This window comes from Andrographis paniculata, unplaced genomic scaffold, assembly GCF_009805555.1.
Source record: "Andrographis paniculata isolate CXL003 unplaced genomic scaffold, ASM980555v1 Contig25END, whole genome shotgun sequence".
Taxonomy (NCBI): domain Eukaryota; kingdom Viridiplantae; phylum Streptophyta; class Magnoliopsida; order Lamiales; family Acanthaceae; genus Andrographis; species Andrographis paniculata.
The window spans coordinates 273205-292006 of record NW_026137546.1 but is presented as its reverse complement, the minus strand read 5'-3'; the positions used below and the strand labels follow the sequence as shown (position 1 = coordinate 292006).

The 18802-nt window shown below is 36.0% G+C and overlaps 4 protein-coding genes across 4 annotated transcripts; 2 read left to right on the top strand and 2 right to left on the bottom strand.

The window, feature by feature from the left end:
- Window positions 1-52: 52 nt before the first annotated feature.
- Window positions 53-2168, top strand: LOC127245856 (60S ribosomal protein L36-2-like). Its single transcript, XM_051266951.1, has 4 exons — window positions 53-112; window positions 300-404; window positions 1079-1278; window positions 1994-2168. Exons 2-4 carry the CDS (start codon window positions 303-305, stop codon window positions 2022-2024), a joined length of 333 nt encoding a protein of 110 aa, XP_051122908.1. The 5' UTR covers window positions 53-112; window positions 300-302; the 3' UTR covers window positions 2025-2168.
- A 299-nt stretch (window positions 2169-2467) lies between these two features.
- Window positions 2468-7100, bottom strand: LOC127245855 (uncharacterized). Its single transcript, XM_051266950.1, has 10 exons — window positions 6576-7100; window positions 6252-6338; window positions 5075-6000; window positions 4738-4826; window positions 4532-4635; window positions 4339-4438; window positions 4077-4152; window positions 3878-3992; window positions 3263-3794; window positions 2468-3194 (listed from the first exon to the last, which is right to left on the bottom strand). The coding sequence occupies exons 1-10, from the start codon at window positions 6883-6885 to the stop codon at window positions 2669-2671; spliced, it is 2865 nt and encodes a 954-aa protein (XP_051122907.1). The 5' UTR covers window positions 6886-7100; the 3' UTR covers window positions 2468-2668.
- Window positions 7101-8154: 1054 nt separating this feature from the next.
- LOC127245926 (pectin acetylesterase 9-like) lies at window positions 8155-15618 on the top strand. The gene is made up of 18 exons (XM_051267082.1): window positions 8155-8361; window positions 8509-8729; window positions 8856-8938; window positions 9043-9172; window positions 9471-9550; window positions 9759-9845; window positions 9985-10109; window positions 10179-10239; window positions 10334-10384; window positions 10477-10554; window positions 10664-10769; window positions 10850-10998; window positions 11088-11204; window positions 11397-12366; window positions 12816-14294; window positions 14558-14752; window positions 14822-15022; window positions 15102-15618. Exons 2-14 carry the CDS (start codon window positions 8600-8602, stop codon window positions 11415-11417), a joined length of 1218 nt encoding a protein of 405 aa, XP_051123039.1. The 5' UTR covers window positions 8155-8361; window positions 8509-8599; the 3' UTR covers window positions 11418-12366; window positions 12816-14294; window positions 14558-14752; window positions 14822-15022; window positions 15102-15618.
- On the bottom strand, window positions 13689-15339 carry LOC127245925 (uncharacterized). Its single transcript, XM_051267081.1, has 3 exons — window positions 14813-15339; window positions 14548-14746; window positions 13689-14336 (listed from the first exon to the last, which is right to left on the bottom strand). Exons 1-3 carry the CDS (start codon window positions 15337-15339, stop codon window positions 13689-13691), a joined length of 1374 nt encoding a protein of 457 aa, XP_051123038.1.
- Window positions 15619-18802: the final 3184 nt, after the last annotated feature.

Sequence of the window (18802 nt, the reverse complement as noted above, 5' to 3'; positions counted from 1 at the left end):
AGCCCAATTTAAACTTTTTTTTCAGCTTGATATAAATACGTAGTTGCAAACCCTAAACCTAGTTTGTTCGTTGGATCGCCCGGCAGCGCTTCGTTCAGAGATCGGGAGAAAGGTCAGTCCGAGATGTGTTTCTATGGTTATGTTTCCGTAAATTCTTTGCATTTATTGCCACCATTTGTAGGATGTTTGAGATTTTGCACTCTGAATAATACTTGTGGATTGGAAAGTTTGATTGGCATCGGAGTTTCGACAACTCGTGAGTTATTGTATTCTAAGCTGAAAGTTTTGGTTTGGGTTAGGTAATGGCTCCGAAGCAGCCGAACAGCGGACTTTTCGTGGGATTGAAGAAAGGGCATGTCGTCACGCCCAAGGAATTAGCACCGCGTCCATCGGATAGGAAAGGGGTAAGTACCTTACACTGTTCGTTGGTTAGTTCCGTTTCTTTACATGTACGAGTTGTTAAATTTTTAATGCAACAGATGAAAAGACTGGTTGATTTGATGAACTATGTTATCCCCTTTGGATTTAAATTTGTGGTATGGCATTGTTCAATGACTATTCATAACTCAGTGGCTTCAGTATTTGTTTTCTGTGTGAAAAATTAAATATGTATCGTAGGAAGCCTTTGGCACACTCAGTAGGAGTTGTTAATTAACATATTCTTGTGACCTTATGTTTTAATTGTTACCGTGTGGATCAATATTCCAGAATGATTTCGAATACCTTGAAATGATAGGAATGTATCCATAGCTGTTTGTAGTAGCTTGATGCTCCAGCAGTGCCGATTTTGGGCAACTTAGACTATCTTTCAGTTTGGTTCTCTATTAAATTCATTGATTGTGTGCCTTAACATGTATGTTCTTTTCTTATTTAAACTAAAGTTGAATATTATTTGTATTATTAAATTTGTTCATGATTGATTCTGGTAAATAATTAATAGTATGAATGCCCTCCAAAAGTTCAAGCGGCCATGCCACCCACCCACTGATTACTGTCCGCATCCATACAGCTTGAAATCCCTTTATGTTTTTATTTCTGTTTACTTTTTCCCACCTGATCAATTTGTTAAATTATCCAGAAAACCAGCAAGAGAGTGCATTTTGTGAGGGGTCTCATCAGAGAAGTTGCTGGATTTGCTCCTTACGAGAAGAGGATCACTGAGCTTCTCAAAGTTGGGAAGGACAAGCGTGCCCTTAAGGTTGCCAAGAGAAAGCTGGGCACCCACAAGAGGGCAAAGAAGAAGAGAGAAGAAATGTCTAGTGCTCTCCGAAAGATGAGGTAATTAATTTACCTTAACCCATATTTGCCTCGATATAATTCTTCTGCAATATTAAATCTTTTGAGCATTGTTGTCACCAACTCCTTGGCGAGGCCGGCGTCCAGGCCAAACAGCGTGTTTCGGGTCATAGACCGAACCGGTCCGAACGGGTCTATGACCTGAACTGGGGTTTTTTTTTCCTCTACTTGCAAGGGCAGGAACCAGGAACCGCTGCCGTTCTTCCTCTCTCTCTTCTCTCCCCTCTGAACTCTGCTAGATAATAAGAGTATTTTTACTAAAAATAAAATATTTATAAAAGATTATGCTTTAATTTATTAAATTATTTTATTAAAATAAAAGATTTTATTAGAATTTCAATAATAATATGTTTATATTTGGTTTTTTGATGCAGATGGTCTTAGTAATTTAAGATTATAATTTTGTATCGTTATTGTATTGTTTATTTGATTTTTTATTTGAAACTAGTGATTTAAAGTTATCATTTTATATTGTACCATAAATATTTTAAATTTATAATAGATAAACCGCGATATCGGGGCGCCGTATCGCCTAGGCGATGTGGCGGTCCGGTGGGCGATCGTGGCGCCATGCCTGAAAGCTCGCCATGACAACCTTGCTTTTGAGTCTCACTTATTTTACCCTCATTAAAATATATAAATTTTGAGGTTACACAACTTTTTTCAAATAAACTTATTTGGTTGTGAATTTCTGCAGGGCTGCCGGTGGTGGTGAGAAGAAGAAGTGAAGCCTTTTTTCTGATGTCATTGTTTTTGAAACTCTCCAGTCTTTAGGGCACATTTTCATTGAACTTTCGTGTGTTTGTTCAACTTTCCTGAGAATTTATATACCCCCAAGCTTAAATTTTGCTTATTATCCTTTTACCTAGTAATTTTGTGCACTTATATCTCTCTATCTATCTAAAACTATATATGCAATTTCATTTGCATTTAGTTACGTGTGCTCGATAACGGTGTGTTCTCTTATGAAACTTTTCAAATTTTTTATTTTTCATTAATAAATTTTTTTTTCAAAAATTATCAAATCAATTTTTTTTTATTATATTAAAAATTATTTTCAGTTCAAACATTAGATTAATATTCATTTGTATTACATCATACCCCTAATTTAAATTAAAATTTTTTCTATTCAAATATCAAATTAAAATCCAAAGCTCCAAACAAACAAGAATGGAGTTTAGTATCAAATTTGAAAGGGCATGAACTTGGTGTATTTCAAGATATACACTTTCTGTTCAACACTCTTAATTATTTGGTTACAAAGGCATTATTTTACTCACTATCATACTCTTGATGGAAAAATAGCAGCAAATCATGTAGGCAAAACACAGCCACATTTTTATGTCTTGAACTGCAAAAATGGTCGAAAAAATCATGTCTTGAATCTCTGAGACAATCTCTTCTCCACCTCTTCTTTCCACTCTCCGGCGACTTGCTTCGCAGTCGAAGTATATCTACCAACGCTCTGTAATGAACTGTCTAGTCTTAACTTGGCAGCATCTTTAAGCTCTCCCGCAGTCGAGGTATATCTACCAATGCTCTGTAATGAACTGTCGAGCCTTAACTTGGCAGCATTTTTAAGCTCTCCCGCCCGTTGCTTCAGATGTGACGTCAATACGATTATCTTCTCGATGATTTTGTTAATCGTATCTTTACTTTTACCTCTCACTTCATCCGCCATTCTCCTGAGTTTGTCCACTAAAGTCTCCGACCTTTCAATTGTTTCTTCGACTGCAAACTCTTTTCCAGCTGTAATCCATGTGGCGCCACCCTCTGCCTCATCGCGTAGGTTCTTGTCGACTACAACCTTAAGGCCTTGTGTTTCCCAATGTTGTCTAGCCTCGTCCAGGGCTCTCGCTTGCTCCTTTGCCCTCTTTGCCTCGTCCTCAGCCCATGTCCTGTTTCGAATTTTAGAATTGAATGAACATGCAAACTTCATTATCTTGTAAAAATAATTCCTCATTACCTAGCCATGGACAAGGCTTTCCGCTCGACTTCCAGCTCATACTGTAGCCGTGCGATCTCCTGATTCTCAGTTTCGGCATCTCTACGAAGTTTGTTTAGCCGTTCCTTTTCGTGGGAAATCTCCAGTCGATCAGACGTAAGTGTCTTTAATTTTTCCTCCATCTCTTGCCGTAACTTAGAGAAAAGCTCCATTTCTGAATCGACAGCAGCTCTTTGTTGGATCAGTGAAAGTTTTTCCTCCTCTCTTGCAGCTCGAAGTTTCTCCACTTCTCTTCTCGCTTCCTCAGCTATTTTTTCAACAGCGTTGATTTTCTCCCTCTCCAAGGCAAGTTGCTCTTCGTAGCTTGTGTTGAGATCCTTTTCCACTTGAGCAACTAAAGCACTGTGTGCAGCGACAGCCTTCTCTGCCATGGATTCAGCTTCGATTCGCGCAAGTTCTTCGCTAACAATGGTAGAAGCCTCGCCAGTTGAGAGTGCAATGGCAGCCTGTGCTTTTGTCACAGGTTTATCGGGCTGAAAAAGTCTTGTATACCCTGCATCACAGAGAACATAATTACTACCTCTTGTACATTAAAAAGGTGTCCAATTAGTGTACTGAAATGTCGATGGAACTCACCAAATGCTAGAGTTATAATACTCTGTTCTCCCAGTGCTAAGTCGGCAACAATGGAAGGCCATGCATCCGGGTTGATTTTCTCAGTATCTATAAAACCAGACGACTGCTGCAATGTCTGAATTGGAGCAAAGGGCATCGATTATAATTGAGAAACACATGCTGTTGAAGTAATGTAGAGAAATTAAAATAAAATTTAAACCTTTTTGTCAACTACTGGCAGCTGCCTTTTCTCTAAAGCCATCTTCCAACTAACAAGATCCTGACGAGATAAAGGGCTGTGATACAAACATTTGGTCAATAGTTAAACAAGCTGTGGAAGTTGTGGATAGTCATTTTAACACATCGTACCAATGTCTCACATACAACTTTAGCTGCTACTTATTCATCTAGTTATTTTACGATGAAAATTCCAGAAAAGAAGTCATCAATTTGATAATAGCTCAAGAACCAACAATGTATACCTTTCAGGAGAGAAATGTAGAGGACTTGAGTCTTCTTCCACAGATGGGTACATGTCCCGTCTTGAAAGCTTGCTTGCAATAAGTCCAGCTTCAGCCAGACCTGACGGACCCAAACTATTTTAGAGACAACAGTTCAACAAAGAAAAATGGTAGGAAGAGCCTTCAAGTGTTCATCTAAGAGTCAGATCTTAACCTTGAATGGATGAGAAGTCAGGGTCTTCGGTAGTAATGTCATCAAACGCAAGTTCAGAAGCATTTTCAATATACATAGCTGGATAGACTTTTGAAGTTGCATTCCTACAGCAAGAAGAGAAAATTATGATATGAAATCCATTCATTGATACTTGAAAGTCTTGCAATCAAGATATTTCATTGCTCCTCTGTATTACAACTTACTACCTTGAAAGTGCGCTGCTAGCTGAAACCAACCAGCGAGCATACTCTCTTCGACTGCATAAATCACCAGGTTGAACATCTTCCTCAATGACCTAAGACACCAGGAGATAAAGATCTAGGTATACATACATAAAAAGGTTCAAATCACATGTGTACTTTTTTGGCGCAGTACATCCTAACTAAAATTGTGATGCCTCTTATGTTCCACCTCTCTCTTCCTATGAATCAGCGCCATAGAATAATCATTGGTGTTTATTTTTCATTCTACTAAAATAGTAGAATGAGAAATCCACGCCCATCTAGTAAAAGCAGAAATGAGTGGCGAGAGCATTTTGCATACCTTTAAAACTTGCAAAGCAGATAATGCCTGACTTTGTAGTTGATCGACGACAGCAGGTACAAGAACCTTTCCGGGAGGAGATTGCAGAGCTACAGTGACAACAGATGGAGCAGGTATGCCAGCTGAGGTGAAAAAACTCTCAGGAGTTGCTGAGTCATATAATGTTTGTCCACCGCTTAAATCATTATAACCATCTTCAAAAGTTCCATTTCCAGATTGATGATATACAGCTTCTGGCACAGTGGGAGAACTATTCGCTACAGTAGTATTTAAAATGTTCCTGTCAACAGATTTATCATCATCAACAGAGGCCTTGCTTTGCTCCACATCTTTTGCAGAAAGCCCTTTTTGAGACTCTGATTCAGGAGAGGGGTCTGAAACTGAAGGCTCTGCTGAAGAATGGTTTGCCGACAAGTTGGACAATTCCCCCTCACTCAAGGTATGAACCCCATTGGGATTGACAGTGACCAAAGTTTCTGATTTAGCATCAAACAGAGATGTTTCAGAGACTTTGACGTCAACTAATTCCTCAGGTGCTGGTTTGATGTGGTTTCCCAAATCAACAATTCCGACGGGCAAAGATGACGAACCAGCAGAAATATCAGAAATAGGTGTTTCATCAGCAGCTTCTGGAGATGTTAAATTGTTCTGAATAGCTGATTCTCTTTGGAACGCTTCCAAAGAGCCATTACCATCTTCAGACAGTGGCTCCAAACCAGTATCATCACTAATTCTACTTTCAATAGCTTCACCATTTTCTTTGCTTAAGGAAAGATCCTCATTTTTATCGATCTGGCTTTCACCCCCAGCATTTCCCAGAACCCCCACATTATCCCCAATTTTCTCTTCATCAGCTTCCTGGTTGTTGTCAGAGGACAATGACTTCTCTTGTTCGGCATTCAAAGGCTGCATTTGTTCTTTATGTTCTGTGCAAAGAAATGTGCATTTCTGAGTGAAGCTAATAAATATGTTGTAAACAAAAATAGGCATATATTATCAACTAACAAGCAAAATGCTTTCTCCAGAAACATGATCTTTTCAGGATAATATCACTCCCGATTTCCTTTATATAAAGCAATTAGCTTCAATGAATTCCTTACATTCTATGCATGTACCAGGAGTCCAAGTGATCAAAGTATTCTTCATATTTAACATACAAAAACAAGAACTTACTCACTTGAAATACTCCTTTTACTCAAAGAAAGTGTCGCAAAAGTGAGGCCAGCCACCAGAACAATCCCAGCAGCACCTGCTGCCATTATCCCTGAAAATAAACATCACAACTGTTATCAGTCTTAAAGAATCCATCTGCATCAAACCTTGCAAACCTACAGAAACAGCCTCCATACACTTCAATGGAAATTAAAGGTACACCATTACGATATTATTCAGAACTCCTAACCATCATATCGATGTAGTTATTCATCACTGAAACAGATCATATATAGAAAGCAATTCCTACATTCCCAGAGTTTCTTAAGAAAACCGCCAAAACTCTCACCTACAAGCGATTGCTTGGGCTTGGGATCATTGATTCGTCGATCGTCGTCATCAGTACTGGCCCAGCCAGAAAGATCATTCGCCGAAGAATTCAAATTAGTCCATGACGAATTCCCAGAACCACGCTGTTCCACTCCATTTTCATTCACCGCGCTATTCCGTACCATCAAAGGCACCAAATTCACACTTCGACGGCCGGCCAGCTGAAATCGAGTACGTACATACACCAACGGAGGCTTCCAGCTAGAGAGTGCTAATTTGAGCTGAAAGGACCCCGGATAAAACGACGTCGAGGTAGTCAAAACACTCATCTTTAAAAAATTTACAGGAATCCAAATCTCCCCAAATTGCAGCGACAAAAAAAAAAAAATGTAGGGGATATGATTCGTGCAGCTTCCGAACGTTGAAATCAAACTTGAATCTAATGTCTCCAATGGATTTACGCCTCCACGGTTGAATTTGGCTAGGGTTTTTTCTCGACTGTTAAATGTTATCTATATCGTCCGATGAACTGAACACAGGCGTTAGGTAATCACAAAATTTCCGTACATCTTTTTTTAATCAAGAAAATCAATATTTGTTAGATGTTCATTTGGGCCGGTCCGGGCTGTAAATAAACTATTTAAGCCCGAAGTCAATTACCTTCGAGGCCCAATTAGTTCATGTTTTAAACCATTTTTGCATAGAAGTAAATGTGAAAATAGAGATAGAATGGATTTGTTTTTATTTTTTAATATTAAATACGGGAAAGAATTATTATTATTTATTATATATATTGTGTAAATATGTATTATATTCTTAATAATATTAATAAAAAATATATTAGTAAAATCTTGGTTGAGCAAAAAATTAACAAAAAAATTTCTATATAATTTTTTTTATTCCGTTAATATTATTACAAAAATATAGGATATATATACACTACACAAAATATATATTTTATAAACTCAAAAAAATTAATAATTCATTATAATATATATTTTTTATATCCAATATGAAAATACTTCATAAGCACACCCATAAATTGTCAGTAATAAATTAGTCGTGGTTCATTAATATTTTTAAGAGTCAACACATACAGTTTTACTACAAAAACCATTAATTATGACATAAATATATAATTAAAAGCAGTTAAATATCGTAACTAATAAATAATGAACTAAATAAGGATATATTGCTCATTTTTTTTATTAATACTTGTTGAATATATTTACAAAATTTTAATATTTTATATTATTGAATAATTGCAATATTGAATGATATTAATTAATACTTCAAATTGAATTATAGCAGTTGTTTAGTGTAAAAATTAATTAGTGTTGCCAATTAAAAGTTGATTCCACTCAACCGCAATTGCAAAGTGTTCTTCAACCATTTCATCAATCACCATCACTCACTCAAAGAAAGAAATTGGAAATTGCAGACATGATCGCTTCCAACTACAATCACCACGTAATCCAAGTGGTGGTTGACAACCACAACCAGAGGAAATCATCATTGTGATCTGTGAAAATGGCGGTTTTCGATCGATGTTGGCATGGCACCAGAATTTCATCCATCGCCGAAGTCTTCATTAGTTCTTCCTTCCATCTATTATATAATCATTGATATTCTCAGGAAAGTTTATTCAATTCGATGCGTTTATTTTTCCAAGTAGTAATGGTTATTAAACTGTAATCTGTTGCTTCCCTTGTTTGCTTGCTGTTTTTGCAGTAAATCAGAGGATGTTAATGTGGTTATATGGTAATATGGAAATAGAGTTCAGTCGATTCTCTCCATTATTTCAGGTAATTCTGGGAAATCTAATAAATAAGTGCATGGAATCCCCTGTCTTCTGCATTATATCTATAAACTTCACGAAATTTGCAATTAAATTCAAAGAGTTTCCTGTTTAGCTTTCTCTACATCTACATGATCTACATCTGCATCTCCAGCGTAGATACATACACACATGTATATATACATGCAACCACATATATAGGGAACGTACAATTTCTTCCGAAGACTGAAGAAGATCGGCAGAAAATGTATCAGGAGGCAATTAGAAGAGCTGCACTTACATTATTCTCGCTGCTGCTGACATCCGCCGCACCGCAGCCGGAGCAGCGCCTGGTGAAAATTACTTTCGTTGAAAACGCTTCTTCAATCGGCGCATGTAAGTCTGTAATTCAATTATTGTGCCTGGTGATCTTCATAATAAGCTGTCTGGAACTCCGAGTATTGATCGATCATTGGATAAAATTCAACATTGTTATTTAACAGTGAAAACACTATTTTGTAGATTGCTTAGATGGAAGTCCGCCGGCCTATCATTTGGATAGAGGATCCGGAGAGGGAGCGCAAAATTGGCTGCTACAGTTTGAGGTAAATGAATAAAGCAACACAGCGTCTCAAATGGCCAAAACTGTGGCGGTTAGTGGTTACCTTGTTTTATGTGTATTCACAAAATTGATGAATTCACATAACAGGGCGGCGGGTGGTGCGAGAGTCTCAAAGCTTGCTTGGAAAGAGCTCCGACTCGCCGTGGATCGACTAAATACATGAACAAGGAAGCAGTCTTCTCAGGAATTTTAAGCAATCATGCTCCGTTAAATCCTGGTATGCTGATTTCGCCATCCAAAAACACGCTAGATTGTCGTTTTCATCAAGTCATTTAAATACAGTTCGACATTGATAAACACTTTTTACCACAATCAAGCGAGATTTTAGATGTGTTCAAATTGGTCGATGTCAGTAGACTAAGATTAGTCATCAAACAGTGGGATTAGGGCATAGTGATAATACCTTTATTGTTGCATGCTGATTAGCTGGTCCAGATATGGTGATCGTACAGTTTCTTTATCCACGCTTTGAAGATTGTTTCAAATAACTGCTTCATCAATACTAATGTGGACAGATTTTTATAACTGGAACCGTGTAAAGCTAAGATACTGCGATGGTGCATCGTTTGCTGGTGATGCAATTTATCAAAATGGAGTAAGTCATACACCTATTTCTTCGCCTATATATGGTACAATGCTTGTATCATCATGCCCTTAAACTGCATTGCCCATACAAAAGTTTTCAGCATTTCTTCTTCTCACCTGATTTACTTTCAATTTGAAACATGTTAGCAATATGATGCTAGATTAGATTGTGCTTACTGTTGAACTCAAACACTTTCCATTTGGAATGAACTATGCAGACATCAAAGCTTTATTTTAGAGGGCAAAAGATTTGGAAAGCCATTGTTGAAGACCTTCTCCCAAAAGGCTTGGCCCAAGCAAAGAAGGTAAGGAATGATCTTATTCAGCCACTTACGCAGATTCTTATTAATGTTCATGTAATTGAACTCAGTTTTACCATCATTCTTTTAGCTGATTATGGGCATGATAGAGTATATATACATTTTGTTGTCATGCTCCTATCAGGCTTTACTTTCTGGCTGCTCGGCAGGGGGTTTGTCTGCCATTCTTCATTGCGACAGTTTTGCCAGTTATTTGCCAAGAAATGCCACTGTAAAATGCTTGAGCGATGCTGGATTCTTTCTGGATGCGTAAGTTCTTTCGGAGGAGAAAAGATTCAACATTTTTTTCTTGATTAATGCAATTGTGATATATTACAGAGTTGATACAAGTCAGAAGCACACTGCAAGATCTTTCTTCAATGGTGTAGCTTCTCTCCAGGTATGATGACTTTGACACATTTGACAAAAACGAGACACTTTTGAAGCCTTAATTTGTTTTAATCGCTGCAAAATAATGAACCTTTGGTTATCAGGGTGCAGAAAAGAACCTGAATAAAGATTGCACGAGTAAATATCATGAACAAGTATGCTTTCTCTGCACATTATTTCATTATTTCATAAACAGCTTCATGAGATTAAACTCGAAAGATTTCTGAATGATTGTTGCTCCACGTAGTGCTTCATGCCGCAGTATACATTACCGTACATAAAAACACCTCTTTTTGTCTTGAACACAGCATATGATGTGTACCAAGTAAGATTTGTCTCCTCCTCCAATCTTTACCTGCAAATTTATTGATCATGAATGCCCCTTTTTTTATTCCTCTTCCAGCAGCAGTAAATATCTGGTTTTGTAACCACAGATTCGTCACATATTAGTACCTCCTTCTGCTGATCCTGAAGGGGCTTGGACTCGCTGTAAACAAAATCTTGCAGATTGTACGGCTGACCAAATATCAGCCCTGCAAGGTTTGCTCCTAACATTCCATTTCCTTTTCAGAATTTCCACCCCATTTATTAGTCCTACTCTCAAAATATCCACTGCTCAGGATTCAGGAAGTATATGCTCGAAACTCTGCGGCCATTGTTAAGTAACTCTACTGGAGGAGGGGCGTTCATAAATTCTTGCTTTGCTCATTGCCAAAGTGAGTCACAAGATACTTGGCTTGCACCTGACTCTCCTAGAGTGAACAACAAGGTTTGAATCAATGTTAACTAACTGATCAAACTAATCAGATACAGCAGAGATAAAATGTTCATTTCATGTTTTAACTGACTGCTTCTCAGACCATTCCGCAAACAGTTGGCAATTGGTACTTTGGGAGACAAGTAAGCAAGGAGATTGACTGTGCATATCCTTGCGACAAAACTTGCCATAACCTGATAAAGAATGGTTCAAATCAGGTACAGAACATGTTATCATCTATTTATTCTATCGAAAGGCACAATTACAATATTGAGGGTTTCTTTCTTCTGTTCATTTTACAAGTGATTTAGTAATTAGTGTTCTTTGTTTAAACCTAATTTCAGCTCACCTAATTCCCAACAAACTCCATTAATGATGCATTTTGTACATAATATTTGCTTGTCTTACAGTTGCAGGTCACAATAAGTTAGCAGCTACACAGAAGAGCATTCATTTATTTAAACAGAGGATTTCATTTGTTAAGGAGGGGAAGCAGCTGTAAAACAAATAAAAATAATTGAGAAATTTTACATGGCCCGACAGAATAAATTTAATTTTATATTCTCTTTATTTGCAGCAACTTAGGCCGCACAACATGGCACAGAGAGATCAAATAACTTCGTTCTATGGTACGTGTGACCAAACCCTAATTATTATATATGAGATCAAATCTTTGAATTCCATACGGTTAGGACAAATTAGTCGGACAAAAAAGAACAGTTTGTTACCATGATTTCCATAGCCAGACCAGTGATTGATACGTCCAATCTTTGATTTTTCACTAGTAAAGATTAGACACATAGGCCCCATGTGTAGGGTGTTAGGGAGACCTATCAATTTGAGTGGACTTACCAGCTAATGAAATTCTGTTCGAGTGGGACATCAATTAATTAGTAATGGTCCGATGGTATGTGTGTGTATATATAGTTGCAGCCGTGCACGCATCTGATGGTATAGTTTATAGTACATAGTTACTGTTAGTTATTTACATATGTATATATATATATGTGTGTGTATTGTATTGTGACAATAGTGTGTAGAATGGACAACAGAGCACGTAATGACCATAAAAGGGAAGTAAGAAAGTCGATGGAGTCAATTGTGTCGCCCACATAATTTAAAGAACACTGGACCATATCATATGTATTTGTGTATATAAAGTATGCTCTGCTATCTGACTTTCTTCACAGAAATAAATTAAAAAGAATGGGAGAGAAAGGTGGTTGGTGTGAGTGAAATTGGAGGGCTCCAAAGGGATCGCATTGATCAGGTTTCTGCTAGGAAGGAATTCCATTAATTTGTTTTCATCAGATCAGATCAATGCGATCCCTTGGGAATTCTCCATCATACACACCAGGATTGATTGATTCTTGATTTGAGGTTAGTGTGTAGATAGATAGATGATCATGTTTTTTATATAATATTAATTATTATTACATCAAATTTGTGTTGATTGAAGTTTTCTACTTCTGCCTTCATGTCTATTATTCTTTCTATCTGTTTGGGTTTGTAGAGAGGATGATAAAATTATAATATATATATATATATATATATATAGTTTAATTGAGGCAGCTTGATGATTTAAATTTTTTTTAATTTGACTGTTTTTCTGTTTGTATATCTCCGCTAAATGCCAATAAGGCATTGCAATGCGTTGGTAAATCCAACAGAATCATTTAGAAGAGAAGTATAACATAAAAAGTAGAGCAATTGGAAACAATCTAATCAATACAACCAAATTCATCAAAAGGATATTATATATGTTCATTCTTTCATTTGTCCTTTTTGAGATAATCTCCAACAAAACATGATTTTCTCCAATTTTTCAGAGTGAATTTGAAAACATCAGCTTCAACTCGCCTTCTATTTTAGCTATCTCATGTGAGAAGGTGTATTTTTATTTTTTATTTTTTACTTTTAATTATAATCTTTTATTTTTTATAAATGAAATTGGCATGGCCATTGGAAGTTGGAACATTCCATTTTGATTCATCATTAATTTTGAGTGTTGTACTTAAATCTATTATTATCCATCTTCTTATTAAAAAATTATAGTGTATAATTAGATGTGAGACAAACATCTAATTTTGAAATTAATTTATCTGTAAAGAATTATTTCATGGCTTAATGGTATGAGATGGACTTACCACGACCACAGACATCTCCAGTCACCTGTCATACAAGTGTCTAAGACATTGCATATCAAATTTCAACACATGCATCAATAGCAATATTCATGTTTACTCGCTTAAATGAAGTCATATTATCACAGCTAATTTTGATACCGCCGTAGATGAGGAATCTAGCTACTTTTGCCACTGAACTAAATGATTCACCATCATGAGAGACACAAGTTATAAAAGCATTTGTAAGTTCCTTCAACAGTGTTCGGTTGAATTCCAATTTCCAAGGGATGTCGAGGCTTGAGTTCTCGTATACTTTGGTTTGTGGTTACCATAGCCCAACCCTGAGGAAGAAGAAGAAGATTGCAGAAGGTGCTTTTCTGGAGGAGACTGTCGCCGGAATGTGCTGCTGCCCAATGCCTGCCGGAAAAATTTGCTGCCATTGCTGCCTCCCTTTCATCATCGGCCTGTTCCATGAATCACAAAATCAATTTGGAAAATCCTTGCCTGCGTTATTCAGGTTCAAGTTTTTAGTATTAAAAAATCCAAAAACCTAAATATAAATAAAACAAAGAGAGATTAGAATTGGTTGTGGTCCCGGCGATATTCATATTCCCTTTCCCAACTCTTCATTCCTTCCATTCCCTCCTCCTTCCTTCTCCAAACCGCTCCAAACGACGCCGCATCGAAAGGCGGCGGCATAACGCACGGCGCCGCCACCGCAGGGCGCTCCACCAGCGACTCATCCATGAACCTCTTCGCCCGCCCTTCCGCCGCGCACGCCATCGTCTCGGAGCAGATCTCCACCGCCTTCTCCGGCACGCTCGGCCTGTACCTCAACAGCTTCGCGTACTCCTTCAGCAATTGGAGCATGTAGTCGTACACGTACTCCATTTTCACCTGCTCCGCCACGAATCGGCTGCCTTCCTCGCCGATCGCCTGCGCCGCCGCCGGATTTGCGTTTCCCCAGTCGACGGCGCGGCGGATCGAGGCGCAGATCTCGGCGGCGTCGTCGGTGATCGGCCAATAGTGCTTGAGCGGGAGCAAACTCCTGGAGAAGAAGTCGTGGAAGCTTGGGCGAACGAGGAGCGTGGTGGAATCGCAGGCGAGGATGTACTTATGGCTGACGGACCAGGATCGGCCTTCGACGTAGATTTTGTAGCGATGGATGCACTGGTCGGCCAGGTTAGAGTTCTTATACCCTTCTTCTTGCTCCTTCAACCAGTCCTGCACAGTACAGTAATATTTCATTTTATTATTTATTTATTTTTTATAACTAATTACAGTTCTAATATACATATGGAAGGTTCTACTGCTCGTTCGTATTCATATTCCAATTTTTCCATGCTCTAAATCAATATTTTAGATTTAAATTTGATTTTTTATATATTGTTATAGACTATTTATTTTGATGATCGATATAATGCAATATAATTACCTGATTGTAGATTCGAGCTTTGTAATCGAAATTGGGCGCCGAGGTGATATTACAGTCGAGCAAATCGAGCCTGGTTTGGGAAACTTGGGGATTGCCTTTCCAGTATGCATAGGGCTGCCGCTCTTCCCATTTCATTCGCCTGTTCCCTTCTTTCAGCTCCCCTGCCAATGAACCCCACGGCTTTATGTTGATCTCCGCCCTGCAGGTGTCAAATTAGTATTAATATTTCAATTTATTAGTTAATTAATTAAATTGATCTCCGCACCACCCCCAGAACGACCAGTCGGGGAACACGATATCGAACGCCTCCTCGTGCCCGCAGTATCTGAACACCGGCGGTGGCTGCCGCCGCGCACCCGGCCGGAAGTTCTCCCTCAGCACCACCGGCATGTCGCCGCAGTGGAACATCAGGTCCAGATCCGGAACCCGACCCGGATACCGCCGGAGCAGCTGTAAGATCCCCCATAATGTGAAGGTATCCCTTGTTTGAAATGATTTTCTGTACGTTTCCACGTAGGCTTTCCCCTTTACTATCACCGGCCGGAAATTTGCAGCCTTTCTGGGAGCCATCACCATTTCTTTGGTGATCCCCGATTTCATCCACGGCCGTAGATCTTCGTGGATCCAACGGAAGTAATCGGGACACGTCGGCGGCTGCGGGCCCTGGATTTTAAGCGCCTGTCGTGACGGGAGGTCGTTGGCTGGACAGGTTTTTGACAGGTTCCCCCTGGAACAGTTTAATGGGAATGTTTTGGCCCTGGAGAGGTTTTCTGAGGCCTGGAAGGAATTCATTTCGACAATCTGCAGAGGTTAATAGTGTGAAAAGTCAGGAACGGGAAGAGCAGATTGGATTATTCCAGGGCAGCTCCCAGGACCCCAACGCCAGAAGAGTCGGCTGTTGGGTTGCTCTTTCTCCGGTGCGGAGGTCCGGGATCTCCCAAAATTACACTGCCTAAGCTGAGAAATGAAGATGGTGTATATTTATTTTTAAAAAGCTTATTATGTTCAAAATACCTATGGTGAGTACAAGTCATAAAAAAAATATATATATTTCAATTTATATTATAAAAATATGATATGTACATAATCTTTTGTATATTACAGACAATTATTAAGGGTGTGTTTGTTTGGGGGATTAGATTTTAAATCTAATATTCATCCCATTTTTCCCTTTTTTTCCTTAAAAAAAAGTTAAATCAAACACTTATTTTTCATTTTTTATATTATACTAAAAATCAATTTTATATTCAAAACATCACATCAACACCTATTTATATCACATAATACAACTATTCAAATTTAATTTTTTTACTATTTAAATCTCAAACTCAAAATCCAAACTCTCAAACAAACGCACCCTAAATATTTCAAACTAAAACTAAAAATACTAAAACGATTTTAAGGGATTTTCTTATTATCCAATTATTATTTTAATATGTAATAAACATCAATCAAACATATACTAGAATTAAAGAATAATACTAATTTTTGTAAAATTATTTTTAAAAGATCAAAATACAAATTATTATTTTAAAACATACGAAAATAACAAAATGTAAATCATGAATTTTAGAACAAGGGACTATCAAACAAATATTTAAATTGAAAAGTTATACACAAACCACCAAACAAACATATTTATACTAATTAAACTCACAGAAAGATAACGGAAGAAGATTAATCCGCCGATGGAGACGGCGGCGAAGAGCAGCGCCACCAGCGCAGATCTCACCGGCGCCGCTCGGACGGCGGCCATCCCTTTATATGCTTCCCGATCGGGTAAATCCAACAGCGGCGCACCATCACCGCCATTCTGCCTTAAATTTAAAAGCAGTTTGGAATAATTTTGTGAATTCATTAAAAATAATTACTATTCTCGAAATCTCTATTTATAAAATAAAATTAAAATAATTTAGATTATGGATTATAAAAGTGATTGGATAACTTTTAGACTTTGTAATTTCAGATTATTATACGCAAAAATAAAAATTAATGTGATTGGGTCAAAATTAAATATGAACAAATTTATATATGTCAGGTGGTGATTAATGTCATTTCGAAATGAATGGAAAACAGATTTGCAAATAAATTTATTAATAGACGGGATAGGAATAAATTTTAATTTATAAAAGGGGTATCTTATTAATACCTATTTTCTCCAAAATCTCCAGTATTTTATTGATACCAATATTTACATATTGCTTACTGTTATATGATTTGATTATTTTAGTAATTGCATTTATATAGGACAATGCTTCTTTACATTTTTATTTTATTCAATTGTTGTCTTATCTTTAATAACCTATTTTGCTGTCATGGATAAAACTAGTAAAAAAAATAGTTTAATTTGAGACGAAATTTTTTTTTCTTTAATAAAATATAATATCAAAACATTAGTTAAAATATATATATATATATATATATTTAACCTAATTTGGACCGAAAAGAAGCATATCCAAACTTTTTATAATTAGTAATATGAGCATCTCCTCTTGTATTTAACTTTGGAATCATATGTGTTTCTATTTTATCATTCATTTGAGATAAATTTAGTTATTTCATTGTAGCAATAATTTGTTTATTTCTTCGGAAATGACGTCGAGCTAAAGCTGTATTATAGATTTTAGGTAATTTTGACCATATTTAACCTAGTCTGAGTGATACTTTAGGGTGTGTTTGTTTGGGAGATTGAATTTTAAATTAACCGTTCATCCAATTTTTTCTCTTAAAAAAATCAAATCAAATATCTATTTTTCATTTTTTATATTATACTGAAAATTAATTTTATATTCAAAACATCGCATCAATACCTATTTATATCACATCATACAACTATTCAAATTCAAAATTTTTACTATTCAAATTCTAACTCAAAATCTAAACCACAAACAAACACAGCATAAGGTTGTTTTTTAGTATTGTAAGAATATTGTGTTTTTTGTTAATAAATATTATATATTGTTATTATTATTTTGATTTTTAAGTGATTTTGATATAAAAAAATTAGGCACATATATATAGAAATTTTGGACTTTTGAAATTTATTTATTTTTATTTTTTAAAAATGAAGATTTAATATAATATTTGTGAGGAAAAAAATATTTGATGTGATATTTTTTTTTTTTTACAAAAAAATATTGATGAATAATGCCAAATTTTTGGGTGTGTTTGGTTGTAATTCAAATATAATTAAATACTATTTATTTGGAATGTTTTTTAATAAAAATATATTGGATTTATTTGTTTTTTAAAAATTTTATTTATCCTACAAAAATTAATATATTACACGGCATTTATTATTTTTATTTACTTATACAATTTTTTATACCTCATATAATTTTATTTTATTTTTCAAACCAAAACATAAAACAAACAAGCCCATAAATTAATGCTCTTTTATTTGTCTCTAGCATTTTATTTTTTTGATAATTTTTGAGAACTCACAATCACAATTTGAGTGAGTTTTAGGTAAATTCCGACCGAATCTAGTAACTTATAAAATAAGCCCAATAAAAGCAAGTCTCTAACACTTCTGTATGCATTATGAGCTGTTTACGTATAATTATGCATGAGTCAATGTAACATGTATATATAATATTGTTAGAGTGATGTTGAAAGAGATACATAATATTTAAGTATATTTAAAAAATTAAAATAGTAAAGAAGAATACTAATTACACAATTAATTTGATTTTAATTTTTTGTGATGTTTAATTTAAGATGACATCAATAATAATGTTAATTAGAGGGTGTAGTTTAAGATGATGGCATCTTCCAACTAAGCACGCAATATAATGGACCATTTCTTCGCACAAATAATAAATAGATAGAATAACAACAAAACAATAAATAAAATAGCTAATATCTCCTTTCTTTTATGTCATTTTGGTGGTTATTTTAGCTACAATTAATAACCGTCAAAGACTGTTTTTTAAATCTTTATGTCGATTTTATTTTAGTTTTTTAATAGATTTGATTAGAATTAAAATATAATTGCAGATCTTGGCTTGTTCAAATTCTAAACAAACTTTTATTAAATCTGAAAGAGTTGAATTTCACAAACTAATCGATTTTTTTTTTACTACTCAAATAGTTCATAGAGATGTAATACAGATATTTATTTATTTATTTTTGGATACTTTATGAATGGTCATTGAAATTACTAACAATATTGATATTTATTGCGAATATAGACATTGTACGTGTCAATTACTATCTCAACCAACACAAGCTTGTACAACAATAGTAAAATTGG